General features: G+C 27.9%; 1 protein-coding gene across 5 annotated transcripts in view; it reads right to left on the bottom strand.

Moving 5' to 3' along the window:
* The window catches only part of LOC105832526 (piwi-like protein Siwi), a 30,203-nt gene extending 11,601 nt beyond the window's left edge, over nucleotides 1–18,602 (bottom strand). The window contains exons 1-5 of one of the 5 annotated variants that reach the window (XM_012673566.3): nucleotides 18,425–18,602; nucleotides 11,066–11,229; nucleotides 6,441–6,543; nucleotides 5,249–5,410; nucleotides 3,562–3,770 (exon numbers count right to left, since the gene is read on the bottom strand). In XM_012673566.3, the coding sequence (XP_012529020.2) occupies nucleotides 3,562–3,770; nucleotides 5,249–5,410; nucleotides 6,441–6,543; nucleotides 11,066–11,215 (624 nt within the window). In that variant the 5' untranslated portion in view covers nucleotides 11,216–11,229; nucleotides 18,425–18,602. The other 4 variants (XM_012673567.3, XM_028189782.2, XM_012673565.3 and 1 more) reach the window with 4 other exon arrangements.
* Between the last annotated feature and the right edge of the window lie 1,754 nt (nucleotides 18,603–20,356).

Genomic DNA, 20,356 nt, shown 5'->3' with positions numbered 1-20,356 from the left:
TTAAATCCGTCATATTAAAAATTGTGTATTTGATAAAAAATTCATTTTTCATTATTTTCAGTGATAATAAGCTGTTAGTTATCTGAAATTTATTAATTATTGTGGAAAAAATACAATCCGTAAATTTTTGCTATTTAGCTGCCATTTTTCAATGAAAATGATAATTTCGACAAATTTGAAAAATATACTCTTAAAGTACATTGTGCACCGATGGTTGCGAAAAAAGTTTGAGTTTCATACTATTTCAATGTGAAAAAAATTTGAAGAAAAATTTTGCGATTTTTTCGCATTTTTGTACTTAAAAGTCGCCATAACTTTTTTAGACGTCATTTTACACAAATTTGGACGATAGATTCTGCGTAAAATTTCACGTAAAAAATACTTTTCAAATTTTTTTTATAAACCTTTAACATTGCAAATAAAGTCGCTGAAAATGATGTTAAAAATGGGTCTGCTTGGGCGTTAATAAGTTAATCAGCCACTATTTCATATATAAATTATATTCTGTTGAAATAAAAAATAATATCTATCTTATATGTGATTTAACCTTCTTTAAAAAATAAACAAAATATTTTACTTCAATGTTATAATTTAAAAAAGAAGCAATACATAATTTTTTTAATAACTATTAAAAAATTCTATATCTTTAAATATTAATTTCTGTGTGATATTTTTCTCTCTTTTCAAAAATTATTAATATATATAATTTAATAATATATATATTAACATATTATTAATAATATATATTATCATTAAGGGGGTCCTAAAGTCGTCTGTTTTACTGACAGAATTGTACAATTTGTTCAAATGTCCAACTTTTTATTGCATTACAGAATTAAAAATTTTTCTCCACAATTAAAGTATATACGATAACAGTGTGCGGACGTAACGATTTTATACGAAAAATCAAAAAGAATTTTTAATTGTCGGCGTCTGGCGTGGACTCGTAACAAAATGTGCTTGATATAAAAGTTGTGCACCTTGTATGTATAAATCAAGTCAGATCCGAGTGAACATTAAGGAACAATACTATGCTTTCAGATTGAGCGTAGGCGTCTTAATAAAAAAGATACACATTAGTAAACATTTCGTGTCTCAAAAGAGCAATCTGAAAAATTATTTAAAATTCTTGATATGAAATTCAATTCATAAGCCAATATTAATACATAAACTTTAATTCTGGAAAAGTATTTTTAAATCTATAAAAGAAATACATACAAAATTTTGTTAATGACGTGCACAAATGACTCTAACATTATCGACCTCTTTCAAGTTTGACGAGCAGTTTAGCTGGTTTCCTGTGTTTAACCTTCCTTCTACCAAGAGGGATAATGGAATTACCGCGGGGAGTAATTTTTTCCGACGTATTTCAGTTCCATGTAGATAATTCTCAACGTCACGTAGTCCCGGGCGCGACGTTATTCCCCACATACGCGTTCCAGTAAATGCGCAACAAAAATCGCTTTCTATCCTTATTTCTTCTTAACGCGTATTCATCATTAGCGACGCAGAACCAACATATTTTTCCTGCGCGCATTGCCATTTTTTTCATTCTTTACCGCTTATACCTTCCATATTTCCCTTTCTCAACTCTTTACGATTACTTTCCATCTTTTCAACATTTCCAGCAGGGGATTCCAGCATCCCCTTAAAGAGAAGCTGGAATTGTCTGTTTTACTGACAAAAAGACAGTATTTTTTGTTTCGCAATATCTTTTTATTTCTTTTATAGATTTGAAAATTTTTCTCCAGAATAAAAGTATACGCATACTACCAATCTGTGGAGTGGAGTTTCTACCAAAAACGGAAAAAAATGTTAATTTGCTGTCACATCATAACAATGTTTGCTTAATATAAAAGATCTACAGTACTTACAAAATTCGTATCACAGACTAGTAGATGACGAGAACAATGTCGAGTTTTCGAAAATTAGATTTTAGTGCTTAATTAAGACAAAATTACAAAACTAAAATTTAGGTTATATACGCGTAAAAAGTTGATAAGTAGAGCAATAAAAAAATATTTTTCATTCTCGATATAAAGTCCAATTCACAGATTGATATTAATATGTGTACTTTAGTTCTGGAAAAAAATTTCCAAATCTATAAAAGAAATATATATGAAATCTTATTAAGGAAATCCTAAAGTCATCTGTTTTATCGACATTCTGTTCAACCATTTAGTTTCCAATTAAATTTGAAATTGAAAATTTTTTTACACGTTTAAAGTACGTACACAAATAAACCCGAAAACGATTAGATCAAGACCAAGAATACAAAAAATTTTTAAAGTTTATTTGTTCATAAAAATATTTGCTTCAAAATACAAGTTACGTAGCTTATACGTAAAAATAAATGATACACGACAGTTTGGAATAGATTAAGGAATAAGACTATATTCGTCAAATTACGTCAAATTATAAGCCGTAAAAAGTTATTTATTGGATCAAATTTTGTTCATTTAAACCCTTTCACTAAGAAATCTGTAGTGAAAGCGCTTAAATGTACGAAATTTGATCCAATAAATAACTTTTTTTACGGCTTGTAATCGTAATTTGACGAATATAGTCTTATTCCTTAATCTATTCCAAACTGCGGTGTATCATTTATTTGTACGTATAAGTTACATAACTTGTATTTTGAAGCAAATATTTTTATGAATAAACTTTAAAAATTTTTTTGCATTTTTGGTCTTGATCTAATCGTCCTCGGGTTTATTTGTGTACGTACTTTAAACGTGTAGAATTTTCAATTCTGTAAATTCAATTCGAAACTAAATGGTTGAATAGAATGTCGGTAAGACAGCGAATGATTCTACATTATCGATCCCGATCAAGTTTGAGAGGCAGTCCAGCAAGAGATGTATAAATGAATGTAATCATTCATGTACATCATTAATGAGATATCATATATATTGCTTTTATAGATTTGGAAATTCTTTTTCAGAATTAAAGTACACATTAATATTAATCTGTGAATTGGATTTTATATCGAGAACAAAAGAAATTTTTTCATATTACTCGACTTCTTCCGAATCCGCACTCACACATGCATATGAAATATTCAGATATATTATTCTGTTATACCAAAAACTTCTAGCTCATTTCTGAAAGCATATTATTCTTTCCTGTAAAGACAAGGGTGCATAACAATTATTTTGTACATAGTCTTTAAAACTTAGTGCTGCAAATTAAAGTCATGAGACAATTGCACAAAAGTATAATTTTCTAATTTTTTTGTTTTTCACATGAAATTGTAATTACCTATCCTTTGTTATTGTCTATACTTTAAATCTAGAAAAGAATTTACAATTCTATGAAATCAATTAAGAGCAAAGTGTATCCAAAAATAATTAGCGTTCAAGCAGTAAAACAGATGACTCCAGCATCCCCTTAATAAAATACAAATTTTTTCATATAAACAAGTCGTGTCTGTTTAATATTATATATAATTTCATTTCAATGCTTAATATTTAAATATATTCTCAAAATAAGAAAATTTCTTTTTCCTATAAACATACAAAAAATTTAAGAAATTGTATCCCATAAAGCATATTTACTTACGTCAGGCAATCGACGACTTGTATACATTACAGTACCATCAAAGATGTATGCACCGATACTCTTTTGATGTATTCTCAGCAAACCTTTACGCACAATTGTGCGATCTACTTCGGGCTTAAAATCAACATGATATTGATAAAGAGCCCAATCGGTCGCTCTAAGTAGTTTAAAGTAATTTACTTTTAGCATTATGTGGTTGCCAAATTCACCTAAAGATATAAAAAAAGTAATTTTGTAAGATAAAACAAAAAATATACACACACGCATGCGCGTACACATGTACACACATGACTTACATATAAGATGTTCAATATCAAGTGGAAGAAAATTTAAAAAAATAATTCTAGATGATAAAATAAGAAAAACAAAAATCAAATAAAATTAAAGCTTTGTTTCGTTAAGCAATCAAATCAACTTCTATAAATAAAAAAAATTGATTTTGCATTTTTGTATTTTATATATATTTAAAATATTCTTTATATTTTAAGTAAATCGGAGTAAAATTTATAGTTATCTCAGCAAGCAAAAAATCTCATTGCTGCAACGCTATTATAATGTTCATTAACATAGTAACGTTTCCAAGATGTAGTTTTTAACGTTGTATACATGATTATGATATAACGTTTAATATTATAATATTTAAAAAACATTTAATGTTTTAAAAATATTTTATAACTTTAATAAAAAACGAGAAATTAAAAAAATGTGTTTTTGTGTTGAATATCTGCCATTTTGTAAACAATATTTTTTAAAAATTCTTTAGTTCAAGTACAAAAAAAATATATAATAGAATATTTTTAAATTTATTCTTTTAGATGAATCTGTTCCAACTTACCGTGCATCCCACACAATTTTTGAGAAAAATCCGAGCAAATAATTAGTATTATCATTTTTAAATATTATAAAAAATTATATTATCAGCAATAATTAATTTTCTAAATAAAGGTGTACACAAAAGTCCAATAATTTTTTAAATTTTAAATAATCATGATTTTTTGAAGCTGCTAAGTGAATATAATTCTTTAAATGTTGAAATATTCATATAAAAGTATCTAAAACATTGGCGTAAATATTTTTTTACTAAAACAATTAATTTAAAAAACTAAGCCTTTATCAAAATTGTTATTTTTAATTTTTTAATTCTGAATATTAATGTAAAAAGTATCTTAAGCATTTTTAATTTAAACGTTTACAATTAAAAATAAAGCTTATAATTTTATAATTAATTTTTATCTTATTTTATCATCTATGTTCTAGGCCCTAAATTCTAAAATTACGTTCTAAAACTTCCTCTCTAATGAGTTTTACTGAAAGTTTATATTACGGATATTATAAGTATTTTAGTAAAATTTTTCTCGGAAAGAATATGTTTTAAAATCAGGCCTAGAATCTTAAATGTTCTCTTACCCTTTGTTAAATATTCTGTATGTATTATTTGTATTAAGTAGAGAATGTTTTAAAAATTTAAAGTTATATCATATCATAATATTAAGGAAAAAGTAAAAAACATAAATATAAAAAAATAGAGAAAAGATAACAAAGACATTTAAAATAATATTTTAAAGAGAATACAAAAAATGCATAAGATATTTAGAAATATGCAGAAGACATATTAACATACATACATTTAACGATTTATGAAATTTATTAATCAATTAAATATAATTTACTTAATGTTATTACTTACCTTTTTTGTTCTTTATATGATTCGGTTTTGTAACAAAAAGATCAGCAGGCAAAATTCTCTTGCCGCGGATCGCACCTCTTACCGACGACATGACTGCACCCGCAACTGCACTTGTACTTGCGGGTGCACCAACACTGGTACTAGCACCAGCATCTCCACTAGCTGTACAAAAAATAATTCCTTACTTAATATGAAAGAAAAGCGCACACATGCAAACACACATCTACAACAATATTTCTAAAATATTTTTAAATAAAAAATATTAAAAATTTACACATTACTCAAATTTTTTTAAAAAATTTCCTAAGAACTCTCGGATTTTTCAAGAATTTAATTAAAAATTCAAAGATTAAAAAATTTTATAATGCAACTTTGAAATACGTTTATTTTATCTTTTAATAAATCCTTAAAGAAATTCTGAACTGATGAAATTATTGATGTTACAGAATCAAATTTCCGAATTGACTTTGTAATTAACCCTAGAACGATAAAGGACAATTTATTGTGTGTTTGTGTGTGTGTGTGTGTGTGTGCGCGCGCGCGCGTGTAAATCCTGCTCTTAGCGTTACTCAGAATCAACGGCGTGGACGTGGCAGAAATCTGATCCCGCGTGCACGCGCGCGCATGTGTGTGTGTGTGTGTGTGTGTGTGTGTGGTGTTTTTTTTGCTAGCTGTGGCGGCTGACGACAAAGTTGCCAACTTTGATTCGATTGCAATAATCGTTGCACTTATTGTTTTAATGGAATAACATCTACATACACACGCAGCAGAGAGGGTTTAGAGTCATAAAATACTACGGGAGTGACAAACCGTAGGGTCCTTATCTCTGCTGACACACACACACACACACACACACACACACACACACACACACACACACACACACGTGCTGTGCGCGTAACTGCGCGCGCGCGCAGTGTCACGACGTTTATATATGCATATATATGTGTATATACATATGCGAGCAAGTTTTTTTCTTAAAGTGCATCGTCATATAATCTGAGAAAGTTGAGTAAAAATCTTATGTATAATAAAAATTATACACAAATATATTATTAACTTTACGCCTAAAACAAGTGTATTAAAGTGTTGTATTAAAATATGAAAAAATTTTCTATTTATACAATAGTAAAATATATGTTGCGTTTGTTTTAATAGATAAAACTTAAAGATAATAATAATACATACATACCAGTAGGTTGAATCTCGAGTTTTTCTACGCCTCTGCCAAGCTGTCCAATCGCTGCACCATCACCTCTTTCACCAATACGTTGCGTTACACCGCGCCCAGTGCTCTAAGAAAAGATTGAAATTAAAAAATAATTGCAGTTATTATAATTAGTAAGTTGTATTGTAAAGTTATATATCGTAAACAGTGATAACATTTCGCGTTACAAAAAACCTGTTTTTTTAATTCGAAAAAAAAAAAAAAAAAAATTAGAATTCTGGTTACTGCAAAAATTTTAGAGTTCTCAGTCGATAAAAAATCCGTCATTTAAAGTTATTAAAATAATATAAATATTATTTAAAAAATGGAGGGACTTAACTTTATAATTCTCCTTATTTTTCTTCTAGATTTAGAAAGATTTTGTCGAGTTCTAGAATTTCTTTAGAAGCCGCATGTTTTACCGACAGATTTTTTAGATAAATTAATTTTGACTTTATAGAATTGACAAATTCTTTTATAAAATAAAAGTATGCATAAAAATAAAGCCTGCTAAGATCAATTCAATATTAAAAACAAAACAAATAATCTCGTATGTAGAACTGTCACTTAATTACAATATTAGCTTAATACAGAAATTCTTTAATATATAGTGCATTCTCTTAATAGAGCCTCTCTCAATAAGGCTGCTTCTCCGCTTTTGCATTCAATCGCAACTCTCCACTACACCACCTTCCTACTCGAACGTTTTAAATATAACCCTCTCAATAGGGCCGCGTACTGCGTGAGAAAAAATGCACTTTTTACACCATGTTTAATTAAAAAAAAATTCTCTTTTAAAAAACAAAATTTTTATCATAAAATATTTTTGAATTGGATTTACAAAATTAAAATATTTTTACAAAATCGAAGTTTGCACAAAAATGAAGAATGTAAAAGCAATTTTATTAAAAAAAAAAAAAGGGAGAAGAAAAAAGGAGAAAAAGAAATGCCACTTTTTAACATTTATAAATAAAAGATTTTTTGTCTTTTTTTCATCTTTGTGCGTGTTTTGATTCCAAAAAAATTTAGAATTCTGTAAAGCTAATTAAAAAATATTTAATAAAAAATATTGATCAATAGCTTTAGGATTTAATAAAATAAAAACTTAAATTTAAATGTACATCAATGGTATCAAACTTGTCAAGTTATGACGTATAATAAAAAAAAGTGTTTTAGTCACATTACGCAAAATATATGAATAAAATGACATTATGCGTTAAAAAATTAGATTTTATTAGTGTCTTAATACTTTAGAATAATGAAGAATTTGTTTTAGTAGTTTTGACAAATTATGCAATTGTGCACAGTGTCGACACTGTCCGATATTTTCACAAAAAGTTTTGAGAGTACGTTTTGTTATGGACCGGCATTGATCTATCACTATAAAACAGTAAATGCAGTACAGAACAGATGTAGTAGAAAAAAATGGATAAAAAAAATGAATTAAAAATGTGACCTTTGATCCTTTAATGAGCTATCTAAAATTCAATTATGTGTTCAAAGAGAAAAAGCTTGTGGCATTCTAAAATACCAATAGAACTTCATATTTCAAAAAGTCTGAACAATGTTTAATACTCTTTATATTTTTTTAGATTGAATGTAACCATTTTTGTTTTGTTCTTTACTTTTTTTACTTCGGCTTCATTTACGTTTAAAAATAAAGCTACAAGAAATTCATCGTCACAAAATGATCCATCCATTGCGACTGCTGAACGTCAATTGACGAACAACTGTTAAAGCAAACAAACCATTAATTACTTTGTCATACCGGTGCCGATACGTGATGACGGCCTGTGCAGTATATGGTAAACTAACGTCTATTCATCACATTTAGTGTGCGTCACGATGAATTCATTAAGGGAATTCCTCTGCTCAGACTCGGTACAACAAGTAGCACGGGGTTGGGTAAAGAAAAATATTCAAATGACTATTTTATTGCCTTCTTTTTTTTGCTGTATATGGTTTAAAGTTAATAACGGTGAATATAAGAAAAAAATCGGTTATAAAGTATTACCTTCATTACTGAAATAATTTTTTTTATTTGAGAATAAACATTTTTCACTATTATACCACCCTTTCCCCATCTCCGATTATCTTAACCGACCGATTATTCTATTGAAATTAACCAACCGTATTTGTCGTTAACAAATGTGATTGGTCAATTCCGATGAAATAATCAGTTGGTTAAGATAACCGGAGATGATGAAACTGGCTCTTAGATAACTAAATACAATTTAAAATTCATGTTATATTACTAGCACACATTTACCACATTTACGTGCTATATTACTTCGATTATTGTAAACTTTTTTTACCTTATCAATTATTTCACTCAAACGAGCAAGTGCATCGTTTCAAAAATTTAACAGTACTTTTCTGGACAGCTAAGATGTATTATTGTAAAGTTTCACTAACATCTGTTTATTACTTCTATGTTTAATATAATAAAAACTGAAAAATTACTATTATAAACTCAGTTGTAATATTCAATACCCTTAAAGTACAACTATTTTGTGCACCGATGATTGTAAAAAGTTTGAGTTTTATACTATTTTAATGTGAAAAAAAAAAAAAAAAAAATTGAAGTTTTTGCGATTTTTTCGTATTTTTTAATTAAAACCCGCCATAACTTTTTTGGACTATTTTTTACACAAATTTTGACGACGGATTCTGAAAGAGCGTAAAATTTTACGTAAGAAATAATACTTTTCAAATTTTTTATAGACCTTCAACGTTGCAAATAAAGTCGCTAAAGAAAATTATGTAAAAAATGCGCTTGGGCGTTAATGGATTAATATCTAAATAACTAGTTAGTTCAGCTTTCTGAAATTTTGAGTCAATTTATATCACTAATTTGAGCTTTTCTACAAAGTTTCATGAAAATCTGTTCATTTTGATTTAGCAGCGGAACTCTATTAAGATATCAATATAATACAGTAATTCTAGTAATTGAACTGAAAGTCACAAATTTTTCTAAATTTGAACATAAAAAAAGTTGTGCATAAAAATCTTATATTGTTTACTACACGGAAAAATTTTTTTCTTAAAAATTATAACCCCAATAAAACAGTACATGAAATCCACGTTGAAATCACGTAGAATCCATGTAAAAACGTGAATTTCACGTACTGTTTTACTAGAAAATTTTAAGGGAAAACCCTTAAAATTATGGTTAGCTCTTTAAGGGCCGGTTTCACAATCTTCGGTTACCTTAACCGATCGATTATCCCATTGGAATTGACCAATCGTATTTGTCGTTGAGCGAAATTAACAAATGCGATTGGTCAATTCCAATAGAATAACCGGCCGGTTAATTTAACCGGAGTTTGTGAAACTGGCCCTTAGGGGTTTTTCTAATAGAAAGAAAAAAAAATCTTTAAACTATAGTTTTTCTATAGTTCTTGAGTCGTTCTTTATGATTTTGGCCTCAAAATTTGACAATTTTACATCTATCGGAACCAATATAACGAATTTAATCCTCAAATAATCTGCTTGAAACATATTTCATATTAATCTTTAAGATTATTAAATTCGAATATAACTTTAATATTATAAAATTCAAACAGGCAAGTTTGTTTACAAAGGAATCGACATATTTCGTATATATTTAAACACGGATAATCTCAAAAAGATTATTCTACTTGCGATGTTGGTTTGCGCATCAAACAAAACTATTTCTAAATTTATCATAAATAAGAAAACTACTATTTTGCCATTCGCATATTTTGCATAAACACTTGTAGGTATTTTATACAAAATATTGTGTAAATATTTTAGTAAATATTTTGTATGTTTTGTTTCCAGTATGCTACTAACATAAGTTCACATAATAAAGTAAGTTTACGAGTTAATGAGTTAATACGTATAAATGTAAATAAATATTTAAATATACTGTTCTTATATGTACTATACTTCAATAAAATTTTACTAAAATCACAGTAAACCTCTTCAAAAAGTTATTCACATTATGCCATAATTAACTTTGAGTAATTTTGAGGATAAAATAAGAACAAAATTTAAAAATAAGAAAAAATGAAAAAAGGAAGAAGATAGGGACAAAATAAATTTTAATTTGAAAAAAAATTTCAAAAATTACTAATAAATTTCCATAAATTTTAAAAATAAAAAAATTTCTTGAAAATTTGAGGTTGTCCGACAGCAAACATTTTGTTTAAATATTTAGAATTACAAATTTTAAATTAACAAATTGTCGATAAAAGCTTGGTATTTTTTAATGATAACTAAATCACATTACTTTAGATACTATTTATATAAAATATTTAAACATAATAATACAAACAAATCTTTAATCGTAATTCTGTTATTGCTTTCTATCTTATTTTGTCCAGAATTATTGCGTAAGTTTTTTCACAGTATCAAATATCAGTTATCAAGTATTCTAATAATACATCAAATGCACATAATTCCTATTACCAGTTTTGCATAAAAATATATAAAATATAAAATAATAAACAAAAGTTATATGTAACTAAAGAAATAATTACAAAAATTAATGTTGCATCTCTTCAACACAAACCCTTGTTAACAAACTTTTAAATAAAATTTCTATATCATTGTTACATTAATATTCCAATAGATACATATATTACCGGTTGCCCAGCAGATTGTCCTGGTTTGCGAACGGCCCCACCGCTCGCCGACGCCTGAGCATGCGGAAGCTGCTGCTCCTGAGACGCGGGAATCTGCTGTTTATACGTCGCTCGTCCATAACCTCGTCCTTTTCCTCCTCTCTGCGACATTTTTTTGTAACCGACTGAAACGTAGCAAAAAATTAATACTTTCAATGTAAAAGAAGACAAAAAATAAAAAATGTATTTTATGTCTAACGTTTTGAGAAATTAGAGGAAAAAAAGTGTTAAATAACGTTTGATAATGTTCGATAATTGTGTTTGCATTTTTTCTTCATATATGTTACATATTTAATCCCGGAATAATCTAATTATTTTGTATAGATAAATATTCGGAAATCAAGATGTTTACTCAAATTTTGTAAAAGAATTCCTTAAGAATTTCTGAACTTTCTTGGAGTTTTACTTAAAATTCTATCAATCATAGAATTCTAAAATATATTAAAATTATAGAATTTTTAAATATAACTTCGAAATAAACTTATTTTATCATACTTCTTTTCAAATTCAATTCCCACCCCCCAAAAAACCATAAATTTCTTATTAGTAAAACATTATTTTAATAGTTTATTTTCTCACTGCTAAAATGTAAAAAGATCACTTCACAGGCAACTATTTTTCACATCTTCTAAGTTAGCAGAACAAAATAAGCAATAATTAATATTTTTACTTGTTTTTTGTTACTAAAATTATCAAAAAAAAAATTTGTTGCTCGTTTAAATTTGATACTATTGTTTGAGTTTGTTGCTCTCAAAATATGCAAATTCTACTTTTTTTGCTTACAAATTTAAGCAATAACAAATTACTGATTACTGTGTAAAATTATAAAAGTAAACTACAAGAAAAAATTTTTTGCTCGTTTGGATTTAATACTGAGATACTACTATTTGAATATGTTACTCTCAAAATATGTAAATTCTACATTATTTACTTGCTAAATTTGATACTGAATTATTGTCTGAATTTAATTAACAAAAATTTGATTCTTATAAAACAGATTTTTAATTATTAATATATATTTTAAATAAAATGTAAAATTAAATAAAATATAAATTTTAACTTTTTACATTACTTCTCCGACCGATAGACGTTTTAAACATATCAATGGAATAAAAAACCTATATGGTCTACAGCTGGATCTTGGTGATTATAATTATTGTAATATATTAATTCAATAATCTCAGCCCAGATAAATCTTACCTTTTTATTTCATGCACATAATTTGTTTTTGCTTTACTCTAGGAAAATATTATTAATGTCTAGTGACTTTTTACACAAAGCAATTTCCGTTATTAAACTTTTGCAAGCAGGAAATATAGAACATTCATATTTTAAAAGCAATAAACTCAAACAATATTTTGGTATCAAATTTTATTCCACTAATTTAGATATATATTTTTATTTCTATTTATATAAGACATATTTTTATTTCTACTTGTATATGCAGTAATAATGAACTAGTAAAGAACCTAACTAATTTTCAAATACAAAATTATATTTTTAAAATACAATGTATAAAAATTAAATATAAAAATACCAATTTGCACTTTATTACTTTCAGTTCTTATTACTTTAATATTTTTCTTAAGCAGTAATTTACTGATAATTGTTTAAACAAGGGTCCTAACTATAGAATGTAAATTATATATAAATTATATATTAATATAGTCATATTGTCTTAAGTATAAATCATTTTAACTGCTTGTAGAACAATAATGTAAAGAAAATAGTGGTGCAATTTATTATTAGTAATATTTCTGATTCAGTTTAAGAAATGTATTTTAAAACTGAAAAAAACTACACAGTTTAAAGAATTAAAAATGTATAAAATTAAAATTATAATTAAAAAATGTATAAAATCACGTAAGAATAAATATTAATTAACTATAAGATCTTGCTGTGACTATTATCAGCCTTTTTTCGATTTTAATTGTACAATTTTGTTAATTTGGCATTTAAAATTTGCTTGTTTTGTTCACTTCCTCTACATTTATTTGCCAATTTTTATACAAGCCAATGTTGCATATTGTCCGTTAAGATTGACATAACGCATAATATCGTAAGACGTAAGATGTATAATACGATAACATAGCAATTTTTTATTTTTGAATATAGTTTCTCAACTTTGGATTAAATATTAACAATCTTTTTTTTTATTGGTTATAAATCACGATGACTATGTAACAAAAGCCTTCAATCCTACGCCAGAATTCTGTAGAGAAACAGGCAATTTTTTTTAGGGGAAAAATTATGAGAAAAGGGCATTTTTACCTACAGGTCATTTTCTCTTTGAACTCAAATGATATAGAAACCCTCGTAGAAAATGCGTGCCGAGACGGAGACAAAGAGGGGGGGAGGGATGAATAAAGCTAGCTATCCTTGTTTTAGTACAGTCCATACAGAAAGGTTATTCTTAGCAAATCGAGTTTAAGTAAGCAAACAAATATTATATGCTTTGAAAAAAAATTTTGTAGATATTGAACAAGTGGATCTAAGCATGTCAGAGCCTCGAAAAAGGAAAGAAAACCTACTGGATCAACTTTCTCTTTCTCTTGGCACGCTTTGACCTGATGCAACAGGTTAGAGTAAGACAAATATATTTTTTCTCATTTTAACTTCGCACCAGTGTAACAGTGCAGCGAAAAAAACAAGCCAATTTTCTACATTTTCAATGTTTCCTCTTTTACTCACAAGTCGTCTAGGATGTGTTTCATTTAATACTCGCAATACTTTTCCTTATTCCATGCTTGATATTTATCGAATATTAAACAAGGATAAATGTCGCTTGCGAGCGTTGCGAACGTTAAAGGATCTAGTAAGACAAACCTGCATAACTGCATAACTATATGGTTAATGAAAATTATCCAATCGCATTTTTATTATAAGGATACGCGTAAATTGCGATTGGAAAATTGCCTTTATATGTATATTTTATATATGATTATGTTAATAAATTAGAAAAAGCACTCCTAACCAATGCTAACCAACATGTATTTCGACACTGTTACAAAAAATATGGAGGTTATAAAAGAACAATTGAGAACCGCCTTGAACAAGTTCGGACATGTATCACGTAAAGACCACGTTTCGCTGACTGAACACAATGACTGAATAGTATGCAGTAAAAATAAATCTTGAAGCAAGAAAGAGAAATAAAAAATAAGTCAAATATTGCAACGAAATAAATTAGGAACAATAAACAAAAGTTACTCTCTCTCTCATCAGGAGACTTGTAACATAAAATATAACGTAAAAATATAAATCGTTACATAAAATAAAAAGAACAACGCATTTTTAATGTATCATAAGAGTACAATAAACTCAAATTCATGATGAAATATCTTTTAACTGCTTTTTTGAATATTCTAAAAAAAGTTCTAAAAAACATAACATTATGGAAAAATAAGAGGATAATCTTATTTATAATTAAAACATTAATATTTATAGCATAGCTATTTTTAATAATAATTAATTTTTATGCTATGAAAAAGAAAATTTTATTGCCCTCATCAAAATATAGTTTAAAAAATATCTAAAAATTCATGAATATACTTACAAATTTTTCTCTAGAAATGTTTATTTCTTTTATACAAAAATAAGATGTAAAATCCTTATAATACTAAATAATAAATGGTATAAAAAATAGTATTTTATCTCTAGATAAATCTGAGTAATTCGCATCTTATTATTTTTTATCTATTTGTAGTGGTTAAAGAAATTTCTAAAAATTTATAAACATTTAAATTTCTAAAACAAATGTATGCTTTATTTTAGAAAAATATAAAATGTAGTTTAATATAATTATTAAACATAAATTAAATAAATGTCATTTGACTTAAAAAATTACAACTTTTTATAACAAATCTATTTTAATAGTAACAAAAGTTTTCTAGTTTAGATATAAAACTTAAAAAAAAAAAAAAAAAAAATACACGAATTACAAATTCTTTAAAGAGTATAATTATTCAGGCATATAAAAATGAGTGATTTGAATAAAATAAAAAATCAAGAATAAAAAATCAAGCAAAAAATTATTAATATTTTGACAAAAATGTTTCAAAAAGTTTTACGTTGTCTCGCATATAATACAATTCAACGTCTTAATTCCATTTCCTAAATTCTATCCTAAATCAATTGTTTAAAATAAATTTAAGAGAAAAATAATTTTCAAACAAAGACATTCACAAACAAATTTAGAAAATGTTTTCAAATTTTATTTTAAAAATTTTCTAAAACCTTCCCCATTTTCCCCAAAAAAATAATTTCTAAACAAAGACATTCAAACAAATTTAGAACAAAATGTTTTCAAATTTTATTTAGAAAATTTTCTAAAACTTCTCAGATTTTCTAAGATTTATTCAAAATTCAAGATTGGAGAATTTTTTTACTGTAACTTTAAAGTAGATTTATATCTTAATGTTCCTTAATCAAACAATTACAAAGAAAATTCACTTAACATTTGAATATTTAAAATTTGATAAGTACTAAAAAAATATAAACTAAATACAACCTATATTTTGTAATACTGATCTAGGTTACCAAAAATATAGAATTTAAATTTTAATTAAGTACACAAAGGCAATTTAGAAACGATTAGTATAATGAAGTGCACAGCGGCAACAAATATTATTAAAAACAATTGTCATTAATTTTTTAAATAAAAACTCGTAAGTCACAGGAAAATGTACCTAAACGTGTAACCAATTTTGTATTAGTTTTACAAAATCTTTACTTTTCACAGAAAGCAACATTGTCTACAATCCTAAATCAACATAAATTAACTTGGGAAAGGAAATTGACAGTCACATATCACCATAAAATGATTTTTTTCACTGTAAATCTTTTATGAGGAAAATGGAAGATTCTTTTGTGTTCCTTGTCCATATTCATCTACAGTCAGATCTTATATATTCAAGGCCTTCTTAAATTTATTTCCAGATGTTTTGTTTGTCAATAATTCTAGAGCATTTGAAGATAAACTAAAGGAGTCTTTGAATAGAATATGAATATGAGCAGAGATTTCAAGAAACTTCCACAAATAGAAATCTATCGACATATGGGTTATTCAAATAGCAAAAAAGTATTAATATTTATTATAATTTGAATAAAATTCAACATAACATTTTACAATTAAACATAAAAATAGAGAAACAATTTAATTATATCATTTTTTTTATTTAGTTATAATATTGTCCTCCTATTTTATGTAACATTTTATACTTTTATATTAAACTTTAGAATTAGATAAAATATAAAATGTAATATATAAATACAATATTTATGTATATTGTATTATTGATGTATTACAAGAGTACTATTATTACAAGAGTATTAATTCATCAGAAAATTATGATTTATTATAAAATCAAGGCACTTTGTGATCTAGATTCTCTCATTTTTTAAGGAATTAAAAACCCCTATCAGAGATTGAGGTTGGATTGAAATTCAATTAATCTCAAGTTTAATAAAATTTAATTAAACAAATTACATTCCAATCTTAATCTCCATTTGATTATAGATTATTGGTTTTGCTTGTACTTAGGTCTGATTCAACAAATTACTTTAATCAAAGTTTAACTAACAAATTCTTCTATGGCTCATTTCTACTAATGTAGATTAAAGCCTTCAGCACACGATACGATTTTTCAAGCTAGCACACATACAAAGCATCTTACGTTTGGATTACAATTGATAATATGATCATTTGAGCCAATCAGGACACATAATAAGATGGATCGTATGCGATCTAGCATGAAAAATTGTATCGTGTACCGAAGATTTAACTTTAATTGGTTTAACTTACCTGTTATTTTATTCTAGTTTCAAAAATTAAAAAAGAGTAAATTAAATCAAGATTAAAATTACTTTACATTGGTAGAAATGAGCCTATTGGGCATAATTAAACTAAGTTGTAAAATTAGAGCAACTTTGATCAAATTCTGGTTAACTTATCATTCATTAGAGTTGCCAAAATGACAAAATAATTTAATGGCCAACAAAAAAATTTTAATGTTTAATAATTTTTGTTATTAATATAAAATTGCCTTTCGCTCTCTTCTTTTTTTGTGTATATTTCAATTATGTAAAAAAAATTTGAAATTTTTTAAAATACAAAGATATATTTAAAAAAAGAGGGTAAATTGCTCCAGTATTCTTTTAAGATCATTCTTTATAAGAACAAAGGATTGAAACTATTAAAAGATAAAAAACGAACTATCAACACTTTTATTTGGCTATCCCACGTGTGGGTCTTGTGACCTGTATTCTGCATTATACGTAAAAAGATTCATTACAAAATACGCGTGTTACGCAAAATTCTAATTCGTTACTGTACGAATATTACAAACGGTAGTCGTTTTTTTAATGAACTTTGCATATTTCCTGGCGGTGGCGTCTCTCAATTTTTTACCCATCTAGAAATTTCCAATCACACTTTTCTTTTTTCCTCCCTTACAATTTTGCGTTCTAATCATTCGTTAATCATTTTGATATATCGAAAGAATATTGTTAGAATATCTTTGTTTTCGCATATAAATCGGATCCTTTCATTTTTAATGCAAAAAAGATATGAATGTACGGTATAACCGACAAAAATCTGCGTATCAGAATTATTCAGCTTTTGTGCTTCTCGAAACAGTTCGTTCTCTCATTGTAATTGCACTATATCTTCCTACGTCCATTTTTGTCGACACGACTGCTTTTTATCTCGGTTTAGCTTGTTTCCTATCGTTTTTTTTTCTAAGAAGTAGAAGATAAAAGGCTAATTACACCATCGCTTTGGTTAGTTTAACGGGTTATTAATTGGATTTAAGAATTAATTCTGCAAAATTTTGAATAATATTGTTATATTTTCTTAGAAAATAAAGACAGACAAAACAAAATACAATTTTTAATTTCTAATTTAAAATTTCTAAACTCAATCTCCCGATTGAGTTAATCAGAGACGAGCTCAGCCTTCAAAAAAGTAAATTAAACAAAGATTTAAATTAATTTACATGGTAAAAGTGAATATTGTACACTTCCCGCCATTCTCTTCGTACAATATATAACAGAACAGCCATCTGAATGAAAGAAAACTCGTCACTTACATAGGAATTTTCTTGTACCAGAAGTGTCATAACGTGGATACTAGCTTTATACGCTCACCGCTTCACTCGAATAAATCGTATAATAGCGCGACCAAGCAGATGAAACATATCCGCGCTTTCGCGAAGTTTTTCGAAGCACATGCATTGGAATATTTATCACGAGATAATCTTTATTCACTCTACACGTGATACACGTGAAACTCGTGACAAAATAAAACAACAGATTATTTACCTTTATTAACCAACAGACTACTGCCGATAGCCCAGCTTTCTTCACGTGTATAAAACTCCCCTCTATTCGTTCTTCAATAGTTCCACGATCCAAACGATACGATCACTCTTCAACAAGTAACCAAGTTGCCGAGCATTAATCGAGAAGGCCTCACTTTCTACTCTGATTGGTACTGTCGCTCACGGTCACGTGATGAGATAGCTAATGAGACGCTACATTACGCACCACGTGATTTTTGAAAACACGGGCTTGACTACGTGCAGGATTATTTGGTTGATCTATCCTTAAATATAAAACATGGTGATGTTACAGCGATAAATTTTGACTTATCAAATGCAGCATGCGATGAAATAAAATCGCGAGATGACTGCGATCATGCAAAAATTTGATGATACCGTATTTGAAGCAATATCTCAAGCGACCAATAAGAACATTTTGGCTCAAATTACAGAGGAAGCTGTGTTCACTCATAGATATAGTATGGACACAACATAGCAACTATAAACATAATGGCCGGTATTCATAGTCGGACTTTACATTTAAGATTATCTTAAATAATGTGTTAAGATGCCATCAATTAATCACAGAGCCGTATTTAGCATCTTAAAATATTGCTTGAGACTATGACCTAGTTTACACCGAGCACTTGGTACGCGTATCAAATAGTAAATAACTAGTGAATGTGTTTAATCATTGGCTGATCAACTTAAATTCACTACTTGATACGCGTACCAAGTGCTCGATGTAAACTAGGCAATGAGTGCGTTCAGTAGACGCAGCGGATCAGTGGCTTAGTTTACATCGTCAAAACCTTAGTACGCGTATTAAGTTTGGTGCGCACCAAAGCCTTAGTACGGGCGCGTTTACATCGAATGTACTAAGCATGTACTGTGAAAAATATAATACAAATTTAATTCATGTTGATGTCTCCTACTAAGACATTTTCACACCGGTTTTTAGATTTTAGCACTGAGGTTATGCTCAATTGCTAAATTCTCTCTAAAATGCGTTTTATGTGTTTACATCGACATTTGTATTACTTGGTACGCGTATCAGTTTAGTACGATACTCCTACTTGATACGCTCGTACCAAATTGATCCGGCAGCGTTTACATCGTGTGTACTAAATATTTAGTACGAATTTGATACAAATATGGTACCTGATACGCGTATCAAATGCACGATGTAAACTAAGCCAGTGAGCGCTCAGTGATTCTCTAATACGATTGGTTCTTGTCTTTAGCTCTTCGTTGGATTTAGAAGCAGAAACCAATCATATGGCGTTTTCGACCGATGCTGCATTAGGGTGCGTTCGAGGAGACGCTATTAGCGCTATCAGCATCAGTTTATCCTTGTTCTACTTTTAAAGAGTAATGAAGATGGACTGATGCTGGTAGAGCTAATAGCGTCTCCCCGAACGCACCCTTAAGCCCGGTTTCACAACTCACGGTTAAATTAACTGGCCAATTATTCCATTGAAATTGACCAATTGTATTAGTTAATTTTGCTTAACGACATATACGATTGGTCAATTCCAATGGAAAAATCGGCCAGTTAATTTAACCGTGAGTTGTGGAACCGGGGCTCGATTCTTGAATTTATTCGCAAGAAAACGTATGCGCAAATACCCGCTCTAACAGAAAAGTTGCAAGTTTATTGGTTAAAAGCCATAAGATAGCCAATAAATTTTCAACTTTTCTGTAAGAACAGAATTTGCGAATACGTTTCTCTTGCAAATGAATTCAAGAATCAAGCCCCCGGGCCTTAATGGCCGATTTCTTCATGTCCAGTTATCTTGCGGTTAAAATTAGGGCCATTTTACAATAGTCGCAAGTCGCCAATTGCCTTTTGCAACCGCCAATAAACATTCAATCAGAGCTTTGCTGCATCAACGCATTCTGATGCGTGATATCCAATTGGCGTACAGAGATA

Source organism: Monomorium pharaonis, chromosome 11 (assembly GCF_013373865.1).
Source record: "Monomorium pharaonis isolate MP-MQ-018 chromosome 11, ASM1337386v2, whole genome shotgun sequence".
NCBI classification, from domain to species: domain Eukaryota; kingdom Metazoa; phylum Arthropoda; class Insecta; order Hymenoptera; family Formicidae; genus Monomorium; species Monomorium pharaonis.
This window is presented reverse-complemented; position numbering and strand designations above follow the sequence as displayed.